Here is a 26979-nt window from a genome sequence, read left to right on the forward strand (position 1 = left end):
GACCTCAACAACCGAGTATGCGCGCGACGCCGTCGCCCTCGCCGATCATGCACGCCAGCTTGCCCGTGCTCGACTGACGGCCTCGCAAACCACGCAGCAGCGTCAGTACAACGCCCGCCACCGTGACGTACAGTTTTCGCCTGGTGCACTCGTGCTCCTGTTGTCGCGCTGTCGTCACGTTGGACTTTCCGAAAAGCTCTTTTCGCGATACACAGGGCCCTACCGCGTGCTTCGCCAGGTGACGCCTGTGACTTATGAAATTGCTCCTGTGAGCTCAACCTCGTCATCTACTCTGGCGTCCAGTGATGTCGTGCACGTCAGTAGGCTCAAGAGCTACTACACTGCTAAAGAGTCCAGCCTTTAGTCGCTCCGGGACGGCGCTTTTGCCGCCGGGGGTAATGCTACGGGGTCGTACTCCCACTGACGAACAGCCGCGCAGGAAGAAGACGAAGACGACGATTGGAAGCTAGCGCGGGCTGTTGCCTCTTGGGCAACTGCGGCGTATTGCCTTGTAAATATACTTGTAAATAGCTTTTCGTCGGTGTCTCCCTACGTAACAATATATATATATATATATATATATATATATATATATATATATATATATATATATATGTGTGTGTGTGTGTGTGTGTGTGTGTGTGTGTGTGTGTGTGTGTATAGATAGATAGATAGATAGATAGATAGATAGATAGATAGATAGATAGATAGATAGATAGATAGATAGATAGATAGATAGATAGAAAGATAGATAGATAGATAGATAGATAGATAGATAGATAGATAGATAGATAGATAGATAGATAGATAGATAGATAGATAGATAGATAGATAGATAGATAGATAGATAGATAGATAGATAGATAGATAGATAGATAGATAGATAGATAGATAGATAGATAGATAGATAGATAGATAGATAGATAGATAGATAGATAGATAGATGTTCGCCGATAGAGGCAAAACACACCACAACTTCGCTGCTCGAGCTTCTTCGGAGTGGAAGGTCTGATGCATGTTTATTAAACTATCTACTGCCGTTGTTTTGTTTACGCAACGATGTTCTCTAAAGAAAGGTATTGTCAGCCATCGGATGCAGCTATTTACTGGTCTTTTCTACATCCTGTCGGAGTGAAGTACTCCAAGCGTGTCACAACGAGGCCCCGCCTTGCCACTTAGGCTACATGCGGACATTGAACAGAGTAGGACAAAAGAACTACGGGCCGAGACTCGCCACGGCCGGTAAACATCACGCACGGACTTGCCTCGATTGCCAGAGGCGCATCTCGTCCCCAGCAAAAGCAGCCAGCCTGCTAGAACTCGTTCAGGTCCCCCTGACACCATTTCAGCAGGTCCGAATGAACCTTTCAATCCCACTTCTTATGTATATTGCAGGAAACGGCTAGGTTATTATTGCGATTAATTATCTGACTAGCTACGCCGAAACAAAGGCTCGCCAGCGAGGCACAGCAGCATATGTGGCGATTCTTCATAGCGAATGTTGTGCTTTCACATGGTGCACCAACCATCATAATCACATACAGAAAAACCGCATTCATGGCAGCGCTTTTAGATAACTTCCTGGTACTCACGGCAAGAACTCACCGCAATATGATAGCCTACCATCTACAAACCAACTGACTCATACGGCTTCTAAACAAAGCCCTTGAATACACGCGTTATATCTATGTGTACGTCCAATACAAAAAAAGATGGCAGTGGCTTAGCTCGGCTATGCCAGGATATACATAGCGAAAGCTAAGCCATAGTACGGTTAGCCTTGGTTAATCTTGATTGCAACTCCAGATTAGTCTGGTTGTCTAGCTATGTTGCGGTGCTTAGCCAGTCATTCGGCGCGCCGTCTGTCTGGTTTCTGGGCGACTCGTTTCCTCTTCATCTCGTTCCGATGTCGATTCCAGGCCTCCTTCTGCTTATCCGAATTTTCGCCGTCCATACTGCCGCCTCAACTGTGGTGGCGGTGCACGCGAGCTCTCCTTTTCGATCTTCCGACATGTTATCAGGCATGCGACACAGCTAGCGAAGCTAGCAGAGGCGATCGCAACGACGAGGAACGCGATATGACGAGGAACGTGGTGTGACGTCGTGTGCCTTCACGACCAGTCACTTCACGGCCAGTAAAGCTTTCGCTTTAAGGTGTCCCACGATTACGATACTCCCTAATGCGCAATTTCACCGCCGCTTCATACGTGCTTTCACTTCGCGATCATCATCAGCCTGGTTGAGCCCACTGCAGGGCAAAGGCCTCTCCCATACTTCTCCAACTACCCCGGTCTAATTGTGGCCATCTCGTCCCTGCCAACTTCTTAATCTCATGCGCCCACCTAACTTTCTGCCGCCCCCTGCTACGCTTCCCTTCCCTTGGAATCCAGTCCGTAACCCTTAATGACCATCGGTTATCTTCTCTCCTCATGACATGTCCTGCCCATGCCTATTTCTTTTTCTTGATTTCAACTAAGATGTCATTAACTCGCGTTCGTTCCCTCACCTAATCTGCTCTTTTCCTATCCCTTAACGTTACACCCATCATTCTTCCTTCCATAGCTCGTTGCGTCGTCCTCAATTTAAGTAGAACCCTTTTCCTAAGCCTCCAGGTTTCTGCCCCGTAGGTGAGTACTGGTTAGACGCAGCTATTATACACTTTTCTCTTGAGGGATAACGGCAACCTGCTGTTCATGAACTGAGAATGTCTGCGAAACGCACCCCAACCTATTCTTATTCTTCTGATTATTTCAGTCTCATGATCCAGATCCGCAGTCACTACCTGCCCTAAGTAGATGTATTCCCTAACCAATTCTAGTGCCTCGCCACCTATCGTAAACTGCTGTTCTCTTCCGAGACTGCTAATTATTACTTTAGTTTTCTGCAGATAAATTTTTAGACCCACTCTTCTGCTTTGCCTCTCCAGGTCAGTGAGTATGCATTGCAATTGGTCCCCTGAGTTACTAAGCAAGGCAATATCTTGAGCGAATCGCAACTTACTAAGGTATTCTCCATTAACTCCTATCCGAAACTCTTCCCAATCCAGGTTTCAGAATACCGCCTGTAAACATGCTGTGAATAGCATTGGAGAGATCGTATCTCCCTGCCTGACGCCTTTCTTTATTGAGGGCAACGGTGGCTGTGAAGCTGCTGTAGATATCTTTCAGTATTTTTACATACGCCTCATCTACACCCTGATCCCATAATGCCTGCATGACTGCTGTGGTTTCGACAGAACCAAACGCTTTCTCGCAATCAATGAAAGCTATATATAAGGATTGGTATATTGCCCACATTTCTGTATCACCTGATTGATACTGTGAATGTGGTCTATTGTTGAGTAGCCTTTACGGAATCCTGCCTGGTCCTTTGGTTGACAGAAGTCTAAGGTGTTCCTGATTCTATTTGTGATTACCTTAGTAAATAGTTTCCAGGCAATGGACAGTAAGCTGATTGGTCTACAATTTTTCAAGTCTTTGGTGTCCCTTTTCTAATGGATTGTGATAACGTTAGCATTCTCCCAAGATTCCGGTACGCTCGAGGTCATGAGGCATTGCGTATACATTTCGCGATATATTGAGACAAAGAATTTCAGACGGAAATTACCGCACCGACTGGCAGTGGTCCAGTGCCATCAGCGTCTTCGAAGAGGGAGGGGCAGGATGGCAACGCTATATATAGCATGATCAGTGGCATCAGAGCCGTCTGTGGAAGAAGACGACGACGAACGCGTCAGCAATGAATGACACGCGCTCGTTTGCGTAGTTACGCCGACGCCGATACTCATTCCAGCAACGGGCGCCCAAGAGGGACGCTCTAAAGTTGGGACGAGATCCTGCCTTACATAACTTTTCCTTAGAACAGCGATAAGTAAGAAACAACACTGATGAGTCGGTTCAGCCTCAGTCACGGACGATAAGTGTAAACGAGGTTGGATGCAATACTCCCACACTAATGCGAGGATGATGACACCGATGTAGATGCGTTTGCGCAATGCGCTGGAGAAGCTAGACAGCTCGCACGCGTGCGGATCTGCCAAAAGCAAGACTACGACACAGGCCACAACACTGCTCGCCATAGACGAGTAGCGTACGAAACCGGCGACAGATCGAGTGTGGGTTCGTAAGCTCACATGAATCTGAATCTGAGAAGCTCTAAAGGCGACACTTCGGACCGTATCAAGTACTACAACACTTCAGTGACCTATCCTATATATACGAGGTCTTCCCAGTAGCCCCTATTGCAGGAGGCGCCGTCAGCACAAGCTTGAAGTTGTGCACGTAATACGCATGAAACAATATGTCAGCGAGTAACTGTGCGAGGTACCTCCACAAGTGGTCTCCTGTAGCATCGGGGCGATGCTTCTTTTTAGAGGGATGCAAATGCCTCGTTTCTTCTTTGTCGACGACAAAGGCAAAGATGTCAGCTTTAGCAGGCTTCGTCTCGTGCGTCGGCTTAGCGAAGATTAGAACACGAAGACGTCTCTACGCCCGACTACTAAAACTACTAAAACAATCCCTTTTTCTTAATACGTGTCCTCGTTTCCAGCCTTTGTTTTACCGTGACAATATTCTACAGGCGCTACGAAGAACGCCGTGCCTACGTTAGGACGTTCAGGCATTCAATTATTTTCTTGTCGCTTATATGGTACATAAACAGTGGGTTTTCTTTCTGCAATTTTTTATGTTTATCACATATCCCTTGGGAAATAAACCGTCGGTGTAGTTCTTTCCCCGCAATAACAAATGATAGCGCAAACGTAACCTCTGCAAAAACATAGGCAGCTTTTGCTACCACTCGAACTGGCAGCAGTCGCTATAGGCATACAATGTCAATGTTCAGAGAAAACAGTGACGAGTCCATGAACTCTACCATCGGCCTTTTGAGCGCATCGAAATTCAGAGAAAACATTTTTATCTCTGCGAAAAATATAATGAAGATCAAAAGGCACGGGGAAGCTGTTTGACATACGAAAACATCTTTGGCATTCGTGCTTCCGCGAAGAAGCGGATCTTTCTCACTATCGTTTCAGTAGAGTGCGTCGCTGCAGGCAGGAAGGCAGCAATTCGGGAACGAGCTGTCCTCCTCCGGGCTTCGGCACCGGCGAGACTGCGACGCAATCCCTGGTCGGCATCTGAAAGAAATGGACGTGAAGCGTTGCGATAAGCAAGCTATACGTACACATGATAGTGAAGACGCCATAGAAGCTCATACGTCTTGCAATGGCGGCTTGCATGGATGGATGGATGGACGGACGGACGGACGGACGGACGGATGGGTGGATGGATGAATGGATGGATGGATGAATGAATGGATGTTAAGAGCATCCCTTTGGAACGGGGCGGTAGGTTGTGCCACCAAGATCGCCGAAGTCTCGTATCTCGAGCAGCTTCTAGAGTACATGTGTCAACACATGCTGGGGAACGCCATAATAATGGTAGGAGACTTTAATCTTCCAGAGAATAACTGGGACTCTCTGAGCCCATCCAATGTAACAAACAATACCTTGCTGAGCTTTCTGTTTACCTTCAACCTCACACAAATAATATCCAAGCCTACCCGTGTCCAGGGCACTTCAAGCTCCATTTTAGACCTTATTTTCATATACTATTTCTTTTCCAAAGAAGATAACAAAGTCGATATTCTTCAAGGACTATCGAATCATCACAAGGTTTTTTGCGCGTTCACCATTCCAAACCAAATCCGCCAATGTAACACTAGAAAGCGCGTGTACGCTTTTAACAAAACAGACGATGACGCCATTATGACCTACCTCGCCCACGAGTACTACGACTTTAACGAGCTAATCTCAAAGGGCTCGGCCAACATCGACGAAATTCGGTTCCTGTTCAAAGCACATGTTATGCACTGCTTGAGGCAGTATGTCCCACAAATACAAAAGAACACCAACAAGCACAACGCATGGATAACACGTGACGTAATTAATTTAAAACGTAGAATAAGAAGGTTACGGAAATGTAACAAATTAGGCCCAGTTCCAGACTTCTGCCAAAAAATAAATTCGTTAAACAGACTACTAAAGGAAGCAACAAAGCTCAACAACAGCGCTTCTGCAGTACAACGCTTAGCAATTTTATCAAAGACTCACCCCAGAAATTCTGGCGTTATGTCAGGCACAACGATAACCGTACAAAACCGTTATCGCCGACAGAAGAAAAGAAACAAGCGGAAGCGTGTAACACATTCTTCCATTCCGTATTTGCCCCCGACAATGGCATTACGCATGCTTACAGGCCAGAAAATGTAAAGCACAACGAAAGACTGAGCGCTCCAGTCATAACTGAAGCAGGCGTGTTCGCACTATTATTAAATTTAGACGATAAAAAGTGCAACGGTCCTGATGGAATCCCGAACTGTTTCCTGAAACGTTATGTCGAGCCTGTAAGCAAATACTTATGCCTTATTTACAATTATTTACAATAAATCAATCTCCGAACAATGTATCCCAGCAGAATGGAAAATTGCTAAAATAGTGCCCGTCTACAAACTGGGGAATATTTCTTGTCAGTCAAACTATAGCCCTATTTCTCTCACATGTACACGCTGTAAAATCTTGGAACATATTATCTTAAAATCCGTCACACAGTTCGTTGAGGCAAACAATGTCCTTCATCCATGCCAACATCGCTTCAGGACTGGTCTGTCTACCGTTACCCAACTCGTTGAGATACTACACGATTTCGCCAAAGCAATTAACGACCAGAAACAAATGGATGTAATTTACCTAGACTTCTGAAAGGCCTTTGATCGTGTCTGCCATGCTAAACTACTTCTAAAGCTGAAACATATATTAGGAGATGGGCCAATTTTTCGTTGGATTAGCAATTACTCATCTATCTGACCGCCGCCAGTTTGTTCAGTTAGGCTCCCACGCTTCTGAAACTGTACCAGTACTCTCTGGTGTACCCCAGGGTTCCGTTTTGGCCCCTATCCTGTTTCTTTTGTTCATAAATGGCATAACTAATCAGATTGAATCCAAAATTAGGTTATTTGCAGACGACTGCGTCCTGTATAGAGAAGTACTAAACCGGCAATACCAAATTAGTCTTAACAAGGATTTTCCTTTTAAAGTCCAATGGTGTGAAAACTGGCAAATGACCATCAACTTCGATAAAACAGTTTCAATGTCACTAACAAAAAAGAAATCCAAGCTTACTTTTTCATACGGCTGTGATAATACTATACTTAACACTGTCACTCAGTACAAGTTATTGGGCGTTATCATATCATCAGACTTAGGATGATCGGCTCATGTAGAGCACGCAGCAAGCAAAGCGATGCGTAAGCTTATGTTCTTAAAACGGGCCCTGCGAGACTCTACGATGGAAGCCAAGCTCTTGGCCTATGTTACAATCATACGTGCTGTATTAGAATATGCGAACGTGGCGTGGTTTCCCTTTGCCCAAAATCAAATCACTACTCTTGAGGCTGTCCAGCGAAAAGTCGCGCGGTTTATCTGTAACCGATTTCGGCGCACCCACTCGCCTACTCAGATGCTATCTGAGATCGGCCTTCACACACTAAGCAGTCGTGCGATGCTGTACCGACTCAAACTTTTGTATATCATCCTGCATAATAAAGTTCATGTGGATTCTAACATCTATATTTCCTGTTACACATCCAGAGAAACGTGACACAAGCATCACCTTACACTCCATCACCTTCTTGCTCTAACAATACATTCAGCTTTTCGCTCTTCCCACGATCTGTTTGCGATTGGAATGCTTTAGCCCAGACGGTAGTCGCACAGCCCACTGTTGACAAATTTCTTGAATTTGTTGGCCCAACAGTACTGTCAATCACAACTAAATGATGTTATCAACATTGTCTTTATCGTTGTATTAATTACCAAGTGTGTTTGGAAATGTGTGATGTGAAATGATGGATGATGCTATCAATTTTATAACCATATGCTTATCCTTCTTTTCTTCCTTTTTGCCTCTTTGCAAAACATCGTATGTAATTGAAATAAGCTCTTTGTGCGTTATGTTTTTGCCATACTTATTGCTGTTAACATAAGTCAATGAAACTCTACACTTACTAAGTACCCTTTTGTATTCTTATGTAAATGCCTGTACTACAATGTTTACAGACCCTTCTAACCCACTCCTGTAAAAATCCCTGATGGGATTGACAGTGTCACAAAATAAATAGAAATATAAAAATATACTGCCTAATGTCCTGCCTAAGTAAAAAAGAAAAAAAGGAAAAAAACACAGTCAATGCGCATAACCAAATTTCCTGACGCCCTTTTGTGAACTTCTTTTTTTTGTACGTCTCCGTTTTTTTTGTCGTTTGCCTACTTTTCTTCCACGAATCTTCCAATCGCCTCTTACTAATCTCTATTGCGGACATGTTTACTTTTCCCCTGCTCTCGCTGAACCCAAGGACTTCAAGGAGTCCAGTAGTGCCTAAATCGAACGCTGGGCAGATATGCTCACATTCTAATAAAACATGCTCCATCGTTTCCCTAGCTTTACCGCAGCAAACACATCCTCCTTCTTCCTTCTTATATCTCGCTTTATAGGTGCATGTTCTAAGGCATCCTGCTCTCGCTTCGAAAAGCAATGAACTTCCCTTTGAGTTATCAAAAATTGTTTCTTCCCTAATTTCGTTTTTTCCACTTAAATAGTTACTCATGGCACGTGTGTTTTCCATTGCCGCCACCCATGAGATTATTTCGGCCTCCCTGAGTTTCCGCTTTACGTCCTTCGTTGAGCTGTTGCTTACCCTACAGGCCACTACTTGCTGGTAACCTTCCTAGTTCTTTTCCTCCACTGTGAATCAATGTTATTCCTGTACAAATACCTGCACAATCTCCCAGCCCCTTTACTTTCTTCCGTATTTTTCAGTCGTTCTTCATAATAAATTTTACTGCGAGCTTCCCTCACTTCAAAACTAGTCCAGCCCATATCACCCTGCACAGCTTCATTCGTAGTCTGCCGGTGAGCGCCCAATGCGAGGCGAACCACTGACCTTTGGTTCCCATCGAGTCCTAATTGTACCCCTGATTTAAAGCGAACAACCGAATTTTCAAAAGTAAGTCCTGGAGCCACTACACCTTTTCAGATACCCCGGAACACCTCGTACCTATTGTATAGCATAGCCGTGTGTGCTTCATTATGGCTGCATTGCTCTTCCCCTTTGCTGTTATTGTTTTTCCTGTGTTTCCACATATCTATTGGCTTCGTTTATTCATATACCAAGGTATCTATATTCTTTTACCCGAGGTATTTTCTGGCCTAGTATTGCCAGTCTTTTCACTGCTTTCATTGAATACCATAACACCTGATTTTCTAACACCCAGTTCTCGCCTGCCTGTCCACAGGTATTTTCCATACATTGAAAATCACTTTGTTTGTTAGCTAGCAACACAATGTCGTCCGCATAAAATAAACCTGGGAGTTGCTGCTCTACTACCGTACCCGCCTGTTTGTGTGAGAGATTAAACCCGATATTATTTCCTTCTAGCCCCTCTCGATCATCAACATGTACATCATAAAAAGCAATGGGGATAAAGGGCAGCCCTGCCTCAGTCCCTTGTTCATATGAACTTTCTCCTCGCTCGTCATCCCTTTCCATTCAACGCAAACCACATTTTCTAGGTAAATCTATCTCAAAAGCTGTAAACAATCGTCGCCTCAGCCTTTTCCTTCCAGTATATTCCGCAAAACGTTCCTGTCTACGTTGTCATGTGCTCCTGTAATGCCTAAAAAGGCCACATATAATGGTCCGCTTTCTACTCTTGATATTACAATACACTGAGTAAGAACAAATAATTTATCATTCAAATGCGTACTTATCCTGAAGCCATTCTGAAGTTCCCCAAAAATGCCATCATTCTCTCCGCATACTTGCAGCTCAAATTTATTTCCTGCATTGCTAGCCTCTATATAACCGATGCAATGGTGAATGGTCTATACGAATGAATTTATTTTTATTTATTTTATTTCAGAATACTGCAGGCCAACAGTTATGGCCCATGCAGGAGGGGCTATACAAGGCATGTAAATACACTGTGGCATAAAAAAGAAAAAGAAAAAGAAAGAACGGCAGTTTAACAGATTGCCGTTAATAGACAAGCAGAAAAATATATATACACATGTACATACATATTCATACATATATATATAGGCATACGCACATATACAGCACTCATTCACTCAAGCAAATGCTCTTCTAGAGCTTTAACAAAATTAGGGGACTGGAAAATGGCCCCTAGAAGACAGTTCCATTCGGAAACGGTCCTCGGGAAAAAACTGTGTTTGAATGTTTCAGTTCTTGCAAAAATTGGTTCCAGTAAATGACTTCCTGTGTGGTGTGTTCGTCTAGACGATAACTGCTTAAGTTCTGTGAGATGCGAAATGTTTAGTTTATGTGCTAAAAGGTTATGCAGGAACAACAAACGGGACATTTTCCTACGTATTTGAAGTAGTTGGATGTTATTTGATTTCATTAGTGTCGTAGGTGAATCAAGCCTTCTGTATTTGTTATAAATAAACCTAATCGCTTTCCTTTGCACCGTCTCAAGCTGGTAAATGTCCTTCTTAATGAACGGGTCCCATAAGACCGGCGCGTACTCTAATTTTGATCTGATGAATGTTATGTATGCAAGACGTTTAAGCTTACTTGGAGTGCCTATCTTTCTCCCCCTTAACTTTATAAATTAAATTAATTCTACTTTGTCGCCAACTGTGTGGTATTCGTCTATGTTTTAAAGTTTTTTCCTCTGTTTTCTCCACAGTTTCCTTACTTTTTGGTCCTAGTTCATTAGCGAGCCTAACGGGAACCTCGTGTAGCCCTGTGCCGGTGCGCTTAGGAATTTTCTCTTTTGCATTGTTCCAGTTGAAATTTCTCAGCAACAGCTTCTTGTCCGTCTGGTTCTCTTTCATGCTCTGTTTTTCTTCGAATACAACCTCGTCATTGCCTTGGAAAAATTCGGCTGTTATCTTTCGGATGTAATTTAATGTCACTTCCCCTTCCAGTATGTTTCCGTCTTCGTCTAGGATATGTTGTATTGTTGTTGACATCCTGCCTAATAATTTTATGTGGTTCCAAAATATTCTAGATGCGGCCCTCTTTTTCTCACATATTTCGGACAACAAAGGTTCACTTTCACCTTTTATCTTTGCTTGCACCAGTATTTGAACCACAGGCTTTTTCTCCCGGTATATTTCCCTTTTACTGGTTAATTCATCCTTAGGCAACTGGGCCTTCTTTGCCTGCCTGTGCTCTCGGGATGCTTTGTGTCGTTCGGCGATTGCTTCTCGTATCTACCTGTTCCCCCAGGTTTTCGGTTTCTTTTTCCTTTCCAACGAAGATGTTTTTTTCTCTTTCCGTATTTCTGTCTTTATTAAACTTCGAGGCTCCCTTATTCCCACTCTTGAGCCATTTGCCAAGTTCTTCCTCGACTCTAGTGACTATATTTGTTGTTTGTTCAGCATTCAATCTGGGACTGGCCATTTTGCACTCCTTGCTCTCTTTCCCAACTACGCATCGCATTTTCAAAATAATGCGTTTATAGTAACTCCCTATGCTACTATACCCTTCCTCGTCAATGACCATTTCTTTCTGCAATCAGACACTAATCAATGGTCGATTGCCGGTTTCCCGCTTCCCACGAGATTTGGCCTTCACATTTAGGCCCTGTATTCACGATAACGAGATTATGTTGCTGACAAAGATGTAGTACTGACTTGCCATTGTTGTAGGTTTAGCCCTCTAAATCCTGTATGCCGGCATCCATGCCACCTTATGGATAGTTTCAGCATCATTCCCGGAACCCTTAATATCAGCACTTATGCATTCCACTCACTTCTGATTTTTCTCTGTGCAATCATTTCAGGTCCAAAAATATGTTCCGCCCAGCTAAGTTTTTTTTCCACTCATTGTACCTGATAGCCAAAGATGCTCTTGAACATTTGCATTTACGCATTTACATTTGCCTCCCTGATGGATGCGCAGTGCGATTCCCCATCCTTTTCTTTCCAACTTAGTTCTGCTGCACCCATCCCAAACATAATTCTCAATCACCGACGACTTTTTAGAGTCTATAAGGTGCGTTTCTGTAACCGCATACATCTCTATTTGTTCTCTATATAGCTCCTCCTCATTCTCTGCCCACTTTTCCTTTCTTGTGGCCCCATGCATGTTGGTGTAGCCTATTGCATGGTGAGCTATCTTTCTTGTTTTCCTCCTTTTTCTGTTATTGACGGTGACGCTATTCTGATGTTGCCCTAGGGACCTTCTTCAATGCTACCTACTCTGGCCTCCTGCCCGTCAGTGGACCCCCTAAAAAAGCAACAGCGCGACCAGCAAGTCGCCAGCCCACTTCTCATCCAAGCCTGTAATTGAAGTGGATCCCGTCTCTTTCAAAACCACCAAACGTTCTCACTTCCCTGTTTACTTCGACAACCACCAAGCCTATGTCTCGGCCCATTTTGCATATCACCTCATTAGCCGCCACTACGGCTCTTTGTATGTGACTGTCACGTACAGGCACCTCTGGCACCGTGCACATGACGATATGCACCTGAGGGGACAGGTCGCGCAAGTCGTCCACCCCTTTAGCCAAGCGCTGGGCTAGTGCTTTTTCTTTCGTGTTTAGGGCGTCATTTAGCCCGCCTGATGCTGTGAAAAGGTTGCGCGCGTGGCCATCTTTCGCGAGCTTTCTTTCGCTCGCTCCATAACGGAACCCAGTTTCCACCCATACTGCCACTCTTTTATCGCCTTTCAACCTCTCCAAAATTGTGTCTGAGTGCCTAGTCAGGTTTGAGTCGCCTGAGATTTTCCCCATTTCACTCTCTGCCAACTCTCCCTGCTTCCCTTTGTCCTTTACCCCGTAATTCGGACTTGACAAGGGGCAGTGACCCTGCGCTCCTGGTTTTCGTGTATGGCGGCCTCAAGCCAGGTGCCACTCTTTCCAGCTATCCCCTCCCCACGTTGCGCGCATTCCACGTTATCGCGCTGAGATCATATCTCTGCGACCTACCGTCGTTTCTGCTACAAACACGCCACCAGATTGAATGTTTTAAGCAGTAGGCGATCACAACGTGCTCACTTTCGTCATGAGGGCATCGAAAATAAGGCGAGCGGTGCTCACTGCGCTGTTTGCGTGCCCAATTGTGGTTTAGAAGTGATAAAAATCGCATTTCTCTTGAAGAATAACTCAACAACGGGTGGCGTTTTAAAGCCGACTAAATTGTCTTCTTCTACCTGCGGCATCCTCCACCACTGCAACGGTCGCGTTAGATCGAGTAGTTAAAAAAGTTAACGAAGTCATTTTAGTTAATCGGAGAACCGGCTGTAAGTGCTGCTCGAACATCACGTTCTCTCCAGGCTGGAAGCAGGAATGGTGGAGAAGATGTTATCGCATCGGATTAGTCCTACATTTTTCAAAATGTGTCTCCTATTAAGTTAGATCACATGATGTAGCGCTATTATCAGTGCCACAGAAAAAAGAACGCACAAATAAAGGAAATCTCTTAAGGAAAACACATATCATTAAGGAAAACGTGGAAATTGAGGAACAGCAAAATGGGCAGGATGAAGGACGACTGAAGCGCTGAGTCTCACCTTCCTTTGTTTCGTAGCACACTTTTTGTCGTGATGCATATAGGTTGTAACATGCCCCCCCCCCTCCCCCCCCCCCCAAGCACGCTCTATACCTGCAATACACTTCCACTCGGCAAAATTCTTTCTTCAAGCGGCGTTTTGGTGAGCGGTTATGTTATCGTTCTGCGTGGCAATTTCAAGTCATTCTCCTGTTGTTCCTCGGTGTTTTCGAGAATGTGATTGTTGTGTTATTTTGCCACGGTTTAGGCGTAATATTATAACCACTGTTTCTCTGCGTCCAAACGTAATTTTCCACGTTACTCCATTAGCTGCGTAAACGCAACCATTACCGCACGCTTCTTTACCTTTAATATTTATACGCATGCGCGTATTAAGTACTACTGATCCGACACTACCCTTTCCACGCACACGAACAATAACGCTAATGCGGAGAGGATTTCACTGGTGTATATTTGCTAATGCGGACATTACCGCTCTATTACGTTACGTTGACTCTTGATACCTCTCAGCCACCACCTTCCGCACTTGTGGAGAACGTGATAAATGCCACCGGTTGAAGAACAGTATCACAATGAGAGCACAAGAAAACAGTGTTTTCTGTTAATCATTGCTGTAATGCTTATATGTCGTAACTTTCACCCCGTGTGCTTGCTTCTTGTGCGCATGTGCCCACCTGAAGTGGTGCACAAGCATGTCGCCCCCTCTGAACTTGCACTGGCGTCCCTCGCAGCCACCGCCGAAGTACTCAGCCCACGTCGGGTATTCGTAGGAGTCCGCCGCATAGGTGGAGCAGTAGACATCTGCCATATGATACGAGAAAAAAAATGACACTAATGAGCGGTAATTAAGACTTGCGAGAATGCAACTGATGGTGTACGGGTGCCCCAGCTAACGTTGGCGAAGCTGTTCAAAAATATTGACGCGCGAGTCCTCTTCCGTCATCAGGATAACGTTTCTATACATATCAGTTGGATATAATCAGAAAAATATTATTTAGACAACATTTTACTTTTGCAGCTAAACTGTTAAGGAGAATTCCGCAACGTTTTTTGAGCGGCGGTCGAGGCCAGCGTGCGACGGTATGATCTATATCGAATGTAGATGCAATGCAACGTGTGTTGGAGCACCCAATTTCCTTTGAAACCTAGTGATCAATAATCATAAACTAACAGTTACCTGGCCTATACCTTATTCGAAAAAAATTATTAGATTTGAGCTTCTTTTAACCAGTAATCAATTATTTTTTCTTTACACGTCAGTTCATAGCTACTTCACTTTGTAATCTTCAAGGGCGGTGAGTGCAGACCCCGTGGTGCTGCACGCCGTCACTAACAATAGCCAGCCGTAAGACATACTCGGACGCTTAGCGCACTTTTGAAGGCCGTGAGAACTCGCTTATGCTGCAGCTTTACTGTCTTTATTGTAGTGATTGTCAGGCTGCCATGGATCCGTGAAGGATTTCTGACTTCTGAGCATCTGTTACTGCCCAGAGTCAACTGTTAACAAATTTGTTACTGCGTCCTGAAGGATCTCTATCCGCTTGATTACGACGCCTTCGGCTGCGATCGTCATGTGGAGTTCTCCTTCAGCGGAAGCCAACACCGACCGCTTGTCATTTCCTGGTGGTTACTGAGTCAGGCAATGGACGTAGCCAGTTCCTCCAGATCACATTTACGGCCACGGTGGTCGTGGCACTCGGGCGAGTGCCACGACCACCGCGGCAATATTTTCGTTTCGCGAACTCCCAGTAAAGCGTACAAAAATAATTACGCTGTACATTGCTTGCTGGAAACGGCGTAATTAGAGGCTTTCGCAAGCAATCAAAGACTTCCCTAGTCTATTCACGCCCTCATCGATCAACCAATTCACTCACGAGCCGACTCAGACTAAGAACGACGCGTGTGTCTGAGTTTCAGCGAGCCTGCATGAGTGTAACTTCGACGAATCTGACTCCAAGGGAGCATGAATGATCAGAGATTTGGCGAGTCTGAGTCCGAGTCAGCCCCGATGAATATCCTTTTGTTGAAGCAAAGTACGAGTGAGTCCTAAGCAAAAAAATATATTTCGTGTGTGAGTCTGAGTGAGTTTCATTGTTTGCCACGTTATGGCACGCTTGAATTCAAAAAGTAAGAAGTTAAAGACACGGTTAATAGAGTCTGCTTTAATTATCGCCCGTAATTAGTACACAAATGCAATGCTGGTGGCGGTGGACTCATGACTGAACACCATAGTCTCATGATGTTATATATTGTAGCAGTTGTTATACACATGGTACATGTTTGACGTTTAATCTTTCCCGGTTATTATAAACGAAATTGGTACGCTGATCACGTGTTATTGCTAAGAGCAGCAGAGCTTCGCTAGGTAGTGGTTGCAGAGCGTGTTGTGCTGTATGAGGCAATTCTCAACTAGCCGAGAGTCGGGAGGAGTTCTGCAAGACGCACAGAAGCATGCGTTAGGCTCGCAGTCAGTGGACGGCGCATCGTGCATTGGTGAACGAAACTGTGCGCACGCGACAACAGGCGCCGGCTCGCTGAGCCATTCGTATAGGACTTGGCTAGCATGGGAGTACGCAAGTACGCAGTACGCATGGTGAATGAATAGGAATGAAGGAAAGATGTGAAAGGCAGAGCCGTTAACCAGATTAAGTGCCCGGTTGGCCACTCTATACAGGGTGATGGCATAAGGGCGGACGAGGTGACAAGATTTTAAAAATTAAAAAGAATAACAACGCGAACTGATGAGGACGCGACGGGAATGCGACGCACACGGGCATTCTGGGTGTCGCCTTCTCGTCGTTCTCGTCACTTCACGCTGTTATTAACTCACTACACCCTAATAAATGTTTAGACTCTGAGTATTTTGCCACACAACAATAAACGTCGTCTGCCTTGTCCGCATTTCCTTTCCTTAACACTGCGAGCCCGGTACTTCCCAGTAACGAACGGTATAGGCGTTATCAGCACGGCATAGCATTGCCGACACGAAAGTAGCGGGCACAGCGTTTTCAAGAATGGAGAAGCAAGCAAAGCAGAAGACAATTATTTTTGTGTGGCAGATATACACCCCAAAGGGTGTAAACTTTTTAGAGTGTATGAATCAGAACCTACTAGACTCTTGGGTAAGGTTGCACCCTTTGGGGTGTATCTTTGTCACACAACGATAATCGTCATCTGCCTTGCTTGCGTTTCCTTTCTTTAAAACGGCGCGCCCGCCACTTTCCGGTCGGAAATGCTATTTCTTGCTGGTAACGCGCATGCCGTTCGTTACTGGGAAGTACCGGGCTCGCCGCGTAAAAGAAAGGAAATGCGGCCAAAACAGATGACGATAATTGTTTTGTGGCAAAAGGTTGTAATTTGGTTAAGAGTGTAGCCCACCAACAAGCCTTAACACAGGGATACGGCATCGATTCCTGTATAATCTTAAGCAAAATTACACCCTTTTGCCACACAACAATAATCGTCATCTGATTTGTCCGCATTTCCTTTCTTTAACGCGGTGCGCCCGGTACATCCCAGTAATGAACAGCATGCGCGTTATCAGCCTGACATAGCATTCCCGACAGGAAAGTAACGAGCGCAGATTTTTCGAGAATGGAAATGCGGGCAAGACAGATTATGATTATCGTTGTGTGGCAAATATACACTCCTAAGGGTGTAAACTTTTCTTAGAGTGTAAGAGTGCAGATGCGGTATGCCGCTCAGTGCAGTCGCAAAGTGACACCGCATATTGCCTCGGCAGCCGCATAGCCATTATCTGCCTTCTGCGCTTAGCAAATGGCGAGCACAACATTCAATGAGGGTGATCACCTGGCAAGTCTTCCCATGGCTCCGAATCGCGTGCTCTCCCCAGATCTTTCCTAAGTCGCCTGATCATGCCGTTGACCGACGAATGAAATGCGCTCGCGTGCAGTACATGTATGTGTCGGACGCCAGGAGTGGCGACGAAGGCCGCTTAGGAAGGGGAACTATCGCTCTCGGTCCGCGTTGACGACTGCAAGGCAGCACAAGGCAAGGCCGTGTCGGCTGACGAAAGCGATCTCGGCGTCGCCCTCTCTTCCTGTATGTGTACGCGAATCTACGGCTCGTGATAGGGATCGGTATGATGACGAGACTGTCGTCGTGGTGATAGCTAATCGGGGACGCCACAAAATAATATTTTAATGAATCAGGGCCTGAAGCACTGGCTTAGCTTTAGTAATGAAGTTCGTGGGTCCAACTTTCAAAGCTTATCGATCATGTGTGTGCTTTTCCATTGAGCCGCTATCATAGTTAATATGTTGTACATAACAAGTGGCCAGTACCTGCTCGTCCGAGCAGCTCTAGCGTAGGAACCTTTTTGTAAATACGGGCGGCGATTTCTGGCCACGTGAACGAGGGACGTTCCGAAAGGAGGTTTCGTGATTATTTTCGCACCGAAACTTTATTGCAAAGAAATAGAGACCAAAATATCATGAACTATACAGCTTGCACTATTTTCCCACATAGTCACCACCGAAATTGAGACATCTATCGTTGCATGCAATGAGTTTGAGGAAAGCACTTTGGTCGAACTCGGTGGCCTGCGATGCAAGGAATTGTCACACCACCTGCGCTACCTCCGCATTGTTTCGGAAGTGACCTCCCGAGACTGCGGCTTTCAATGCAGGAAGCAGGTGCCATTCATACTGGAAAACAGCACGCACTTCCATTGACGACCACCTTGTAAGCACGCGTATGTCTGCCATCGTGATTTGTACTCGAATAACCTCGAGCACGCCGGTCTGCTGCTACTCTCTCTTCTTCGGTGCTCTGCGCATGCGCCGTTCTTCCTCCGCTTACGCGCCTTCCGTCGGTGAAGCAGCAACGAGCTTGGATTCTTATGGCGATTGTTTGGTTTGACCTGGTGTACCATATTCTCTTTAAAAAAAATCACGAAATTTACTCTCGGACCGTCTCTCATATAGAAGTGACAAAGTAACGCGTCCACACTCTTGTCTTCGCACCACTGTGATATATCTGCAACAGAACCGCGACCTCTGCCGAGCATGAAAACACTGTTAGAGTTATAAATTCGCTTACGCTTTCTCGCACATACCTCCACCAGTCTGGTACGGTGTGGCGGCATACATCTCGTACAGCACTTCTGCCTTCGTCATCTCGAGAAGAGTCGTTGGAAGCAGAAGGAAGGCCAGAGCAATGCGAGGCAAACGTCGCAAGACAGCTATAACCACTGGCCCCCGCATGGTCCAGTAAACCATGACAACCTTGGCTTGCAACTGTCAGCAAACTGTTGAGCCAGCTCCTATGTGGACAACCTCGAGTCTCCTGCGTGAAAAGATGGCTAATGCGTGTTTGACTCGCAGCTGCTACTGCGTCTTACCAGCTGAATTTACACGGAGAGCGCTCATATGAACACGTGCATGTGGGTTTCGGCAGTGACGTCCGCCTCAAAGGGGCAGCTAAAAGATTCACTGCACACACACACACACACACACACACACACACACACACACACACACACACACACACACACACACATATATATATATATATATATATATATATATATATATATATATATATATATATACATGCCGCCTTTTCCTGTACAGTTTACACCGCCTTTCTATCCGCTTTCTGAAGAAGCGACGATCGCTCGTGATCACGGCACAACAGTTGTGCGTCTATATATACGCGCAGCCATTCCTGGAATTCAGGTGTAAGGCCATAAGCACGAAAAATACACTATGGTACGGGTTCTTCTGGTAAAAATGAAGTATGCACTTTTCGTAAATTAGTTGACGTACGAAATATGCAGTCTTACATTTTAAGCGAAAGTCATATGTGTTTTTAGCCAGTCATACGTGGCAGCCATTAACAGCAGGTTTGAACAAAAAAAAAAGATTAGGAGAAGCTTGTTTTACTCTATATACGGCGGGTGCCTCAATGTCAGTGGCTACGAAGTTTGAAACCAGCGTTTTCTGTTAGAATATAAGCTTGCTAACGTATAATCTATGTGCATCTCAAAGAAGGGGGATCTGTATCAAAGAGTATTCACTATTATTTTTCATAATCAAAAGCGAATTTGGCTTGATGCCTCACTGCGGCACCATGCTCTTCACAAAATTTCGTAGGCGTATCTGCGTAAAAGTATTCAGGATTTGAACTAGGAATGCAAGAGTTCTTGGTACTTCACTCCGCCTTTGATTCGTGAATTGAATGTTCGAAACCGTCCAATATTATTGCCAAAACGAAGCTTTCTTTCCCTCTTCGTTTTAATTTCCCGCTACTACTGCTGCTGTTCGCTCTTGTATTGCCAAACAATGCTTGGTGAATGCGTGGTCAGAATGAAAGTAGGGTCATCATCACGCAGTCGTTGTCGTACTACTTCGTCTCTGCTGGCTTATGGCTACAACACAGGACGATTAGCCGGTCTACCAGGTATAGTGCGAATCGCCAATGTACGGTGAATTGAGGGGGCTCTAAGGAATGCATGGGTTACAGTAAAAAATTCAACACGCTGTCATCGTCGTATCATTGTCATCCCTGCAGGCTCCTGGCTACATTCTAGAAGATTTGAATGTTGAGCTAGTTGGTTTTCCATAACTGGAACAAGTACTTCTTTCTTAGTCCACCTTTCTTGTGTCTGTTGTTTTTATTGCGCTAGCTTGCTTGTTTCAGTCCTGGCTACATTCTTGGACAACTGGGTGATACGGAGCACAGTGCAAGCAAACACCCTGCATAGTGGGGATACGGGCGGCTCTTAAAGAATGCGTCGGTTATACTGAAAGTAAAGTCGCAATCATGCTGTCATAGTCAATCGAATGTCATTCCTGCTGGCTCCTGGATAGTCTTGGAGGATGAACTGACATACCGACCACAGTGCAAACAATAAACACCGGGTGCAGTGTGAATCGATGCTGCTCTTGCCGAGTACATGAGTTGTACTGAAAGTAATGTCACTACCACGATTTCTCGCCATCGCAACATTGACGTGCCTGTTGGCTCCTGGCTACATTTTTTCGTCAATTGACCGGTACCGAGCGTAGTACAAGAAAACACCGGATGCAGTACGAAAAAAGGCAGCTCTTGCCGAATGCATGCGTTGTACTGAAAGTACTGTCGGTATGTGTGTGCCACCAAGAATCTGCTGCGCTAGATGACAGGAAGATGTCTTAAATTTGTGCACTTCGAACCCAGATCAAAAGGGTTCCTCAAGGGCAACAACCCGATGTATTCGCAGGCTGCGCCACAAATGTACGTCTGTATGTATGTATGTATGTATGTATGTATGTATGTATGTATGTATGTATGTATGTATGTATGTATGTATGTATGTATGTATGTATGTATGTATGTATGTATGTATGTATGTATGTATGTATGTATGTATGTATGTATGTATGTATGTATGTATGTATGTATGTATGTATGTATGTATGTATGTATGTATGTATGTATGTATGTATGTATGTATGTATGTATTATTTCTACAAAACATATTGCTTTATTGCGGAGGGAAACAGGGGGAAGCTGCTGGTGGCAGCTTTACCGGCCCCAAATACCCGCAAAACAAATGCAGCAGCGGAGCGGAAACACAGTTTTACAGACCTCCTGTTGGTCGGCATATTTCGCAGCGGCGTCGTCACGGAAAAAAAGAAAGAGCCTTTAGCGTTTGAACCAAAAGTGCATGCACTCTTTGCTATCATACATACAACATACAGCATAGCCCTAGTTTATATTAGGAACACGCACAGAACAAACACCTGAAGCACATCATTGGTAATGCGCTCCTGTTAATAAGCACAGGAGAAGTCCGCGCGTTCACATTCTCCTGTGGCTGAATAATGCACCAGAGGAGGAATTGAACCACAAAGCATTGCCTGCTCCCTCGGCAATTGTAGTGGTGGTTTCCAACGGCTTCGCTGGGCATCCACTTTCACAGCAGCGGGACGGCGGGTCAATTTGTATTTGCTTGCAATTCGAGCAATATAACATAGCTTGATAAACACCTCAGATGACAAAAACAAAGCAACACGCATAATATGCGAAAAGAAAACACGACTAATTGCACTTGCTTACCTTAGATAATAGCATACAACTCCTATTAACAATAAGACCGTTGAGTTTCCCAGGTAGCCAGGTAGCCTGGAGCGTCATAGTTGCGATCCGCAGTTAGTGCGTGATTGGGGTACGCGCCAATAGTCTGATTTTTTTTTTGTATTGCAGAGAACTTCGTGTTGCTTCAGGTTAGCCGTACAAATAAGTAACGTAGTTCCTGCTTTTTTTTGCCAACGCTTTACCGATCTTCGCCATAAATCCACTGGGCACGCACCACTTTTTAATGAACTTCTAGACAACTTGGTTGTGGCCTTGAGTAAGCTTCACGTAAGGGAACAATTCTCAGCGTTCGCAGGTCCCGGCGTGGAGTGACTCTCGTCTCGGAGGCCACGCGCGGACTTTTGGGCAGTGCCATTAGATGGCGCAGCGGCTGCGAAGTGCGAAGAATGAAGTGCAACAGGGGAGCCCGGTCGGCGCATGACGCGTTTCTCAGCTTTCGCATGCACCGGCGTGCCATGCATTGCAGAAGCCACATGTACGCTTCGCATCGGCGGTGCCTGATGTTGCCGGGTGTTCTTAGGTAAGCACGAAACAGGAGTCAGGCTGCAGTACACGCCTCATACATACCTCGTTTCGTAGGTGGTAACACGTTGTTTCGCTATATTCATTCAATGCTCACGCAGCTTCGTCGACAGTCATTGAGAAATACGTTCTGCCGCCTTTTTTTTTCATCATTTCCATCTTGCTGTCGTTGTGGTGCAGCCGTCGTGAAGGCGATAAAAAATTAGGAGAAATTTAGGTGCCAAATCCGTGATCTGATTCCCAGGCACGCCATAGATTAAGATTCCGGATGTGTTTTGTCCGTCTGGGGTTCGTTGACGTACACGGAATGCACGATACATGGAGTTTTTGCACTTCTCATCCATCAAAATGCCGCCGGCGCATGGGTGAATTGACCCTGCGCCCTCGGGCATATCAGCACGACGCCAAAGGCCCTACGCCGCCACGGCAGGTGTCACCCCGTCGTGGTTGTTCTATTGTAGTGATTTTGTCGTGAATGATTCCCATTGAGATCATTAAGTCTCGCCGCTGTCGTTATATATATCGTCGTCATACCATCGTCGTCATGCCCTTTTCGTCATACCGTCGAAATTACTTTGCTATCGCAATCGTGTTGTCGTCAAGTAGTCGTCCTTATTTCAGCTCCGTAATTACTTTCGGCACAGCGTCCTCGTCATGCCGTCGTCATCACCACTTGGGCACAATTCCAGCACCGGCATCGCGTTGTCGTGGTGCAGTCGTCGTCATGCCTTCCTCTCCATTCCGTCATCGCCGTTGCGTTGTTGCCATACAGTCATCTTCATGGCGTTGTGGTCGTGCCACCATCGTCGTTCTTTCGTTCTCTGGTGCGGCATGCGCATGGTCGATCGTGGTTCCCAGTCGTTTTTAAATTATGGGGTTTTACGTGCCAAAACCACTTTCTGATTATGGGGCACGCCGTAGTGGAGGATTCCGGAAATTTCGACCACTTGGGATTTTTTACCGTGAACCTAAACCTAAGTACACGGGTGTTTTCGCATGTTCCCAGTCGTAGCTTTTCCTACTTGGTCGTATGGTTCCTTCTTGCAAGTGTTAACTGAGGGAGGAAAAGCGATCTTCACAACCATCAATGCCAGCTTCGAACAAGCTGATTGACGCAGCGCGTGTAAATAGCAGATATCTTATTCTAAATTTTTATTCATTTACTCGTGACACCTCAACTGCGTATTATCATTCATTACTTTGTCCAGTTTGTGCAATATTTTATTGCCAGGTGGTGCGCTGCGCAAATGTACATTACTATTTTTTTCTCAAATGCGAACCTCCTCCTGTGTAACTGCCGTTGGACACAGGATCTGATCCTTTAGGGATGAAAAACGACTACGTGTACCACTAGATGTGTTCTCATTTTCAGTGATCCGAAAGAATTTCCTTCAAAAACCTCGTCAGACACCTTGCCTACATAGTCCCTCCAAGAACAATGAGGTCGGCACGAAGACCAGAATTTGCTGCCGTCTGGATGGCGTGGGAAAGAGCACGTCAGCTAAGATGTTGACAACATTGCGCAGCATTTCTCATTAGCCAAGAGGCGCTAGAATTTCATAGTCTAAAAGCAAGCGTACGACGCTTTAGCGTATTTAACTTTTAAACAATACTTTCCAGTCATTATATAGGCACGTTAGGCAGCTGAAAAGTTTGTTGTCTCAATTTAAGCAAATATATTTATTATATTGGCAGGCTCACCATGTTTGGATTATATTAAGACGAGGTGCGGTACTGTATTACTGGAATGAGATCATCCAACGGGCACTGCACTATACAACGTCCTGGGAGAGTTTGGTGACGTGCTTTTTCTTTGTTTTATTGTTGTCGTTGTCATGGTGCCCTCAGATACGATAACGTTTCCCTAGTTTTTCATTTGCGAGCTTGTCAGTTCATCTGACAAATCAACCGAAAAAGGCGTTTTGTTTCCAGGCTTTTCGGAACGTTAATATTTCACGTTATTTAGTGATTGAACACAGTCAGTATTTGATTCCTTATTCGCAGGTTGTTTCACACAAATGTTCGTAATACTTGTATTCAATCTGATTCTAAGATTTTGCTGCTCGAACACCCTTAAAAAGTATGCTGCAGAAATCACAAGGCGTCAAAATTTACCTACGTTCTTCAAAAGGCCTGAAACCGAAACAGGGGTGACGAAACCGACCGGCCTTTCATTGCCTCGTCGTGATGTAACGAATATCGACATAATCTTGAAATTCCAAATGTTTAGTTTTTCTTCCTTTTATTAAAGGATAACTTCATATCATGTTCCTGTAAAACGGCAGACTGAAACCAGAAGAATCTCCGAACTCTGTATGCTGCGAAACGGCTCAAATACAATACATACTTTGCCATTCCAGGCTTCACATTGTACAGAAAGAGTGGAACGATGTTGTTACGCTAAAGCTAACGAGAGCACGGAGAAAGAGGAGAACGAAGTGCGCTTGTCTTTGCAGCGGCTCAGTGTCGGTGCGACCCCTTTTCATCTATTCATCTTTCAATAAACGCGCCCCATCGTAACAGTATTTGTGGACGGTGCTGGGTAAAATAACGGCGCCCCCGAAGAACGACGACGAACCCCCCGCAGAAGCACATCCGTGGTGCTTCGCCGATGTCGCCGAATTGCCGGTCTGCCACCACAGATGGCTTCTCACGGCGACAACACGCCACCTTCTTCCAGCTACCCATGGCAGCCCTACATTTAACCACAAACCTTCGCCGGAAAATACTGGGTAGACATGGACGGATGGCTCAGCTTTTACTAACACTAAAGTCGGTTCAATGGCTGGAACGCCACCACCCAGCTTAACAACGTTGCCTTCTTCCTCAAGGGAACCGCGTCTGTCTGGCTTGAAAACCACGAAGGAAGCATGACGACATGGTTCGTCAGAAAGTTCGTAGACGAAAAAAGGAAGTCCTTCAGAGATCCAGCAGCTAAAAAGAAGCGTGCAGAGCAAACCCTAATGCAGTGAGCCGACGTTCCGGGCGAAACTTGCACGACGTACATCGAGGAAGTGCTGAAGTTGTGCAAGGCCGTGGACCCTCAGGTGACAGAAGGGGACAAAGTTGGTCATCTTTTAAAAGGGATCGCCAAGGACGTGTATTAGTTCCTCATCGGAAAAGACAGTCTGGATTCCGTAAGTGACGTCATTTGGCACTGCCATACATTTGAAGCCTTGAAAGCTCGGCGTTTCATACCGAAGTTCGGCCGCCTGGCCAACGTAACTAACGTCGCCAGTGTTGACATGGTCGCAGCTCCATCCGACCTTGCATCTGGAGTTATTCGGCAAGTGGTGCGCGAAGAGCTTGACCGACGTGAGGCGGCTTCGCTCTCGACTCCGCGTGCTCAAGAGCCCTTTTGTCACTGCGACTTCCGTGAGACGTCCATGAACGCCGCCTCCGTAGACACCTACAACTTCGCACCTCATTCAAGAGCGCTAAACCATACTATGAACGCGCATCCCAGTTATCAGTTCCACAATGGTTACTCACCCACACCACCTGCATTTTCTGAAGAGTTGGACAGCCGTGCCAGTTATCCTGCTACTAACAATTTCGGTGCGTCCCGTGAGCGCCCCATCTGCTTCCAATGTGGCATTCGCGGTCACGTCGCCAGATTTTGTACTCATCGCCGTCGCACGTCATGATCGTCCCATGAGCGACCGCGCACTTTTTATCGGCGTAGCAATCGGCACTGCAACGGGACATGCTGTCCTTGTGGCTCCGAAAGCAGGAAAAAACCACAAGGCGAAATATCGTAGCGACTCACCAGCTTCTGTGCGGAGCTTGACGCCACCGCCTTCACGCCAACGCAGGTCTCCATCTCCACGATGACGTCTCACGTCACCGCCGCCGGTAAGCTAGGCGGCGCGACCAATGGAGGTGAGGTCGCCAGTCATCAACTACATGCCCCTATACCTCCGCCCGTCACCATGTCTCATAATACGATTCGTGTTTTAGTGGACAATGTTACGTTGGTCTTAGTGCACACAGGAGCGAGTGTCTCTGCTACATGCCTGGATTTCAAAACCCGACTAGGCCGTAAAGTGATGGTTCGCTGGGATAACGCTAATGCATTTCGTGCTGTGAGTGGAGAGCTGCTTCGACCTGTTGGTGTGTGCATCGCAAGCCTTTGTTTCTCCGAGAACGCATATCAAGCCGAATTTACAGTGCTTGCTTAATCCACTCACAGCGTAATTCTTGGCCTCGATTTCCTACAACAGTGCGGTGCCAATGTTGACTACGGCACTGGCGAGCTTTTCCATTTTCCTGTCTCCTCTTGCCGACGAACCTGCTGCAGTTAATGCGCTCTCACCGTCATTGAAGATGCTGTCTTAACGGCGCGTTCCTTATCCAGAGTTCGAGTTGCTGCTTGCCGTGTCAACGCCCATACATTTGATGCAATTGTTTAGTCTGTGCCTTCGATGGTTGCGAAGAAAATTGTGTTCGTACTTCGATGCGCCCTCTTTGTGGTCCGTGGAACAACTATGTGGGTGTCAAATATATTCTCCCATTCTGTTGTGCTACCCAGTGGTATGCGACTTGCCTCTTTTGAAGTGGATACCATTCTCAGCACAGGCGCGTTAAGTGATGACATGTCACACAAATCCCGAGAGCACGGGGCGGACCACGGTGTGCTTGAGACTTTTTTAAAATGATCAACAAATCCCCGTCTTCAGAGAAGCGTCAAGCCCTCGTCAGCGCCCTTAGCAAGCATGCGTCATTAGTCGATTTCGCGCAGAACGCTAACAAAGCTCGC

General features: G+C 45.7%; 1 protein-coding gene across 4 annotated transcripts in view; it reads right to left on the reverse strand.

Annotated features, from left to right (window-relative positions):
• The window catches only part of LOC135919225 (uncharacterized), a 68045-nt gene that overhangs the window by 30436 nt on the left and 10630 nt on the right, over positions 1-26979 (reverse strand). For 2 of the 4 annotated variants that reach the window (XM_065452926.2, XM_065452927.2), the window contains exons 2-4: positions 18673-18902; positions 14270-14396; positions 4894-5134 (exon numbers count right to left, since the gene is read on the reverse strand). In XM_065452926.2, the coding sequence (XP_065308998.1) occupies positions 5029-5134; positions 14270-14396; positions 18673-18835 (396 nt within the window). In that variant the 5' untranslated portion in view covers positions 18836-18902 and the 3' untranslated portion in view covers positions 4894-5028. Of the gene's footprint in view, positions 1-4893; positions 5135-14269; positions 14397-18672; positions 18948-26979 lie in introns of those variants that run through there. The other 2 variants (XM_065452928.1, XM_065452925.1) reach the window with 2 other exon arrangements.

This window comes from Dermacentor albipictus, chromosome 4 (genome assembly GCF_038994185.2).
Source record: "Dermacentor albipictus isolate Rhodes 1998 colony chromosome 4, USDA_Dalb.pri_finalv2, whole genome shotgun sequence".
In the NCBI taxonomy this organism is placed as follows: Eukaryota; Metazoa; Arthropoda; class Arachnida; order Ixodida; family Ixodidae; genus Dermacentor; species Dermacentor albipictus.